We start from the raw sequence: 5646 nt of genomic DNA on the forward strand, positions 1-5646 counted from the left end.
GATATGCGTTGCAATAAGGAAGCTCTAGACTGTCTTAACCAGACGTAAAGGGATGGCCTTCCTCCATATGGAATCACCTATGCTTGCACCTTGCATTCATTGTAGGATATGCCCAACATGGCTGTAGCAAGGAAGCTCTAGACTGGTGATTGCAGGATGTGTCCAACATGGTTGTGCCTTTGGGTTGTTTTAACTAGATGTGAAGGTATGACATCTCTAAAAATGCAATCACCTATGCTTGTAGCTTGTAGGCATTTGGACTTACATAAAACCTTCTTATGTGTGGCAAAATACATAAGAGATTACTAGACAGGAGCTATTGGAGAAACATGTTGTGCTTGGCAATGCTTGATCTCTTAAACATTGTTTGGAATTCCAATTCCATTGAAAGAGAACTTTCACATTCTATTTTTTTGATTCGTATTAATAATCTCCTCCTCATTAAGTTTTTTTAAGATTCTATGTCGACTTTTGTATTTGTTTCAATTTGTATGATGTGCGTTATAGGAACCATATATATTCACAGTAGTGGATGTTTCAAATGGACAAGCATGCCTCCACCTCGATGAAACTACAAGGTTCATACTCTGTATTTAAATCTCCATGCCTGTGCATTTGCTTGGACAACACATAAAGACTACGAGGCAAGGCACGGCTTGCGTTCCTTATAACTTATGGAAAGACCACAATGCCGACTCTCCACCATATTTTTTGTATGACACTTTTGCATGACGTGCACTATATGTTTAGCATTTTCACTCTATGTCTCATCGCGTGAAAACATGTTCAGCTATTCACATTGTTTCCATGTAGCTCAACGCAAACGTCGTCCACTATATTGCAAACTCAAACGGCATCCGCACAACGTTAAAGTCCTCTTCTTCTCGTGTGTGGGTGTGAGTGTGTTAATAAAAAGAGGAAAACGGTATAACCTTTCTATCACCCAAGTGTGGTAGATTGGTTATGCCATTTCCCTCTTGAATAACAGGTCTTGAGTTCAACTCTCATCAACGGATAGAAATGTGAGGTCTCTTGGGATAGTTTCCTACGACGTTAAAATCCTCTTCTTCTCTCTCTCTCTCTCTCTCTCTCTCTTTAAGGTCTCTTGGGATAGTTTCCTACGACGTTAAAACTCTCTTCTTCTTCTTTTCTCTCTCTCTCTCTCTCTCTCTCTCTCTCTCTCTCTCTCTTTTTCTTCCTCTTCCTCACTCTTCTCCACCTTCAACCTCGCAATTGTTCTCTCTTCTTCTTCTTTTCTCTCTCTCTCTCTCTCTCTCTCTCTCTCTCTCTCTCTCTTCCACCTTCAACCTAGCCGGCCGATGAAGGCTCAAAACTTTCAAAAAACCAACGTAATAATTTGAAAACTGTGTCGTGACTAAGATGAAGGTGCGGGGATGTAGCACAGAAAACCTCTATTTCGCAGGCATCCCTCTTCGCAGTACAGACAGCACGATATTGAAATAGTACCGATGGACGCAGACTCGCCATGCCTATGGATGTATGCTTGTGCCATGGATTTTCTGGCTTCATCCCTGCATTTCCAGCGCAGGACCCCCCCAGGCAGTACATCCCCCACTCCATGTTGGAAACACGTGGTGCTCGACACCCTACTGAACCATTCATTGCGCACAGGCTTCCTTCCTTGGATTTTCCTGACCCTTTGCCATCACTGGACAGTTTTATCTGCACATTGCAGACATGCCGGGAAAGCAGAAGCTTGCCTCAAGCAGTTGAAACTCTCTTTCACATACACAATGTTGGCTTGGAAGCAAATTGTGTTCTCGGAAACCATGTTGTCCCCTTACTGGTTGAGTGTGGAGCTTTCTCACTGGCACAGAAGGCGTTCTCCAAATTGGCTTACCCCAATGAGCATTCTTGGACATCCCTCATACAAGGGTGGATTGATTGTGGAAACTACGAGAATGCCCTGGACGTATATGAACGGATGCAGCAGAATGGTGTTGCTGCTAGCAAGTACACCTTTGTAGCTGTTTTGAAAGCATGCTCACGGTTGAAGTATGTAGATAGGGGCCAATCAGTCTTTGTTGAGATTGTGAAGGAGGAACTTGAGAAGGATCCTTATGTTGGCAACATTCTTGTAGACATGTATGCAAAATGTGGTCTGACTTCTGAAGCGTACGACATCTTTGTTGAGGTCACCACCCGAGACGTGGTCTCATGGACAGCCCTCATTTCAGGATACGTGGAGCACGGGTGTGCCTTGGAAGCGGTTCATTGTTTTGAGCAGATGCAGGAGGAACATGTTTCTCCTAATGCTATAACATTTATTTGTGTTTTGAAGGCCTGCACAAGCATGGGGATAGTAGACAAGGGTCAGGAAATACACGAGATGATCATTAAGGACGGGTTTGAAACAGATGTCATGATTGGTAATTCACTTGTGGATATGTATGCAAGATGTGCTCTACTTAAGGAAGCACATGAAGTCTTTGATTGCATGCCCATCAGAGATGTTATTACGTGGACAAGTCTGATGGCTGGGTATGCAGAGCATGGGTATGAAGAGGAAGGCTTGGACCTATTGGTACTGATGCAGCTTGAGGGACTTTCTCCCAATGCTGTCACATATGTCTGTGCCCTGCAAGCATGTTGTAGCATTGTGGCTGTTGAAAAGGCTCTAAATATCCACTCCAAGATTGTTAAAGAAGGATTCGAAGTTCATCCATTACTCGGGAGCACATTGGTGGATACGTATTCGAGCTTCGAGTTGCTTGCAGAAGCAGAAGATGTTTTTAGAGGGTTACCTGTACGTGATTTGGTTGCTTGGACTACTCTGATTGCAGGTTATACAGAAAATGGTCTCGCAGACAAGGTACTATCCTGTCTTGACCAGATGCAAGTGGAGGGTATGTCTTTAGATGCATTCATGATTGCATGTAGCTTAAAAGCATGTGGCAATATAGGAGCCATAGAGAGAGGTCGAGAGCTTCATATTCTTCTAGTTGTGGAGGGTTTTGAAAGCGACCCTTTCATCGGGAACAGTTTAATAGGCATGTATGCTAGGTGCGGCTCAATGCTAGAGTCACAGGAAGTCTTCGATGAGTTGAGTGCTAGAGATTCCATTTCTTGGATCACCTTGGCTGCAGGGTATGCTGAGCTTGGCTGCAATGAAGACGCTTTGAAATGCTTGGAGATGATGGAGCCAGAGTATGTGCTTCAAAATACCATAACAGTAGTCTCCAGCTTGAAAGTGTGTGCAGATGTGAAGGCATTGTGTAAGGGTCAAGAGATACATGCAGAAGTTGTCAAGGAGAGCCTTGAAGGTAACCAACTAATGCACAGCCTCTTGGTTGCCTTGTATGCAAAATGTGGAAAGCTTGCAGAAGCACAGGAGATGTTTGATGAGCTAATAGTGCGCGATGTAGTTTCATGGACTGGACTTATTACAGGATATGCGGATCATGGATATCCAGAGGAATCTTGGTGCTACTTGAAGCTTATGCAGTGTCATAAGGTCGCTCCTGATGTCATAGCATGGAGTGCTGTAATTGCAGGCTTCAATAAGCAAGGCAAGAGCGAGAAAGCTCTGGTTCTTTATGCGCAAATGCTAGAGCAGGGCATTCTACCTAATATTGTAACAGTGGTTAGCAACTTGAAGGCTTGTGGGAAAACAGTGTCTTTAGATAGAGGAAGAAAGGCTCATAGTCTGCTGATTCATGGTACTGGATTCCAAGATTTGTCGATTACAGCTGCTCTTGTCGATATGTACAGTGAATGCGGAAGCATTACAGATGCCCAAAAGGTGTTCGATGCTGTACCTACCAAGGACCCTATCAAATGGAATACTTTGATCACAGGGTTGGCCCGCCAAGGAGAAAGTGACCTTGTCTTTCGAATGTTTGATGGCATGAGACAGGCCCAAATACCAGCAGACTCCGTTACTTTTCTTAATGCACTTACTGTATGCAACCATGTGGGTCTTCTGGATAGGGGCCTCCAGTACTTTGAAGCTATGACCAAAGTTTACCGCATCAAGCCTGAGTCTAGGCATTATAGTTCCATGATTGATCTTTTATGCCGTGCAGGACGACTTGGTGAGGCTGTTTCAATGTTGGAATCAATGCCTTGCCAGCCAGATCTTGTATTGTGGAATAGCTTGTTGGCAGCTTGCTGGAAGTGGCGCAATGTAGAGATTGGTAGAAAAGCCTTTGAGAACGTAATGGATTCAGGCATTGTTAATGCCGCAGCTTGTGCTTTGATGTCCAACATTTATGCAGAGGCTGGTATGATGGAAGAGGCAAGGAAGGTGGAGGCAATAATAGCAAGGTGCTGAAGATTTACTTAATCTTCAAGATATTGGAGTTCAGATCTCAATGGTGTAGCTTCAACATTCTTTGACTGTAGAATCGGCTCAAATAATCGTAAACCAGAGGTATGAGCCGTCAACAAATTTGTTAGCAAAAGGGGTGGTAACATGTAAATATTTTGTATAATAGATATGGTAAAACAATTTTGTGTATGCCGATGCAACAAGATGGTAGAGATTTCATTAGACTCTGGCATTCAAAGGCAATGGCAGAAAAAGCAAGGTGAAGCTTCAACATTGTAGAATCAGCACAGCACGAGTAAAATGTGGATCAGAAGGCTGAACTGTAAGCATGTGTGGTAACCTGTAAGTAGTGTATAATAGATACCCAAAAATAATTGCATCCATACCGATGCCTTTTGAGGCAAGAATGATGTTCAACATGCATGCTTACGAGGGCACCCCCAATCTGGAAGGCTCTTACAGCAGGTGATGGCACTCTTGATTTGCAATGAGGCCCATACTCCACGAAGATTAAAGTGACTAATCTGCACCAGGCAGTAAACCCCTTTATTTAAGTCGAAGAGATCTTTCAATATGCAGCAGAAATTTTGCTTCAGGCGGTCAAGACGCGATTCTCAGATTCTGGGTGTTCAGCGAAGATGCAGAGCAGCCTTTCGGAGTTCATGCAGCAGCACTTGTAAATTGCAGAGAGCATTATGGGGCTGCGGCTACACCTTATGAGGGTCCTCCATATGAGCTGTTAGTGAGCTACATGGGGACCCTCTAAAGTACAGGCAGGACAAGCATGAATTTGCATGAGAGGGGCTTGCTAGTGGGGTTTATCTTGGTTGCACCAACTAACATGAGTTAGAACCTTTATCCTCATCAAATATTGACAAATAAACTTGTCATTCATTAAAACAATCAGCAAACTAAGATATACATGCCCAAATAAGTCAAACGGGTGTGCAAACATTAAGTAATGCAAGTCTGACATTTCCATGGTTAGTGTGCACGTGCTCTAAGAGTAAGTTTTGTATTCCATTCTTTGCCCGGTTTTCCCTGTGTGTGTGTGTGCATGCGTGTGCATAAGTTCTTGACTGGTTTTGTTGCCCTCTTTGGCAGATTTCAGAGAGCTCACATGTCAGCAGCCTATCATTGACTCCTTTGAATTTTTGCTTGCCTGTGTTGCCTATTAGCACTTTCTGAACATTCAGTCTGGGGAATGCTGTACACCAATTTGGGCTAATTTGAAGTACCAATGTTTGAGTGAAGCTTCCGGTTGTCAAGGACATTGAGATGATTTACATGAGCTTAGTTAGGGAGCTTAGTTCTTGGATTTTTAAGCCTTTTTCTTTTATATGTACACATGTGTC

The 5646-nt window shown here is 43.4% G+C and overlaps 1 protein-coding gene across 1 annotated transcript; it reads left to right on the forward strand.

Annotated features, from left to right (window-relative positions):
- The first annotated feature begins 1298 nt into the window (after positions 1-1298).
- On the forward strand, positions 1299-5278 carry LOC147433268 (pentatricopeptide repeat-containing protein At2g33680-like). The gene has a single exon (XM_086492885.1). It carries the CDS (start codon positions 1487-1489, stop codon positions 4292-4294), a length of 2808 nt encoding a protein of 935 aa, XP_086349011.1. The 5' UTR covers positions 1299-1486; the 3' UTR covers positions 4295-5278.
- The last annotated feature ends 368 nt before the right edge of the window (positions 5279-5646 follow it).

This window comes from Adiantum capillus-veneris, chromosome 20 (assembly GCF_014529385.1).
Source record: "Adiantum capillus-veneris isolate H3 chromosome 20, ASM1452938v2, whole genome shotgun sequence".
NCBI lineage: Eukaryota > Viridiplantae > Streptophyta > Polypodiopsida > Polypodiales > Pteridaceae > Adiantum > Adiantum capillus-veneris.

What these genes read in the sequence shown, in the direction of transcription:
- LOC147433268 (XM_086492885.1), top strand. Translation starts at nt 1,487, where the DNA reads ATGCCTATGGATGTATGCTTGTGCCATGGATTTTCTGGCTTCATCCCT.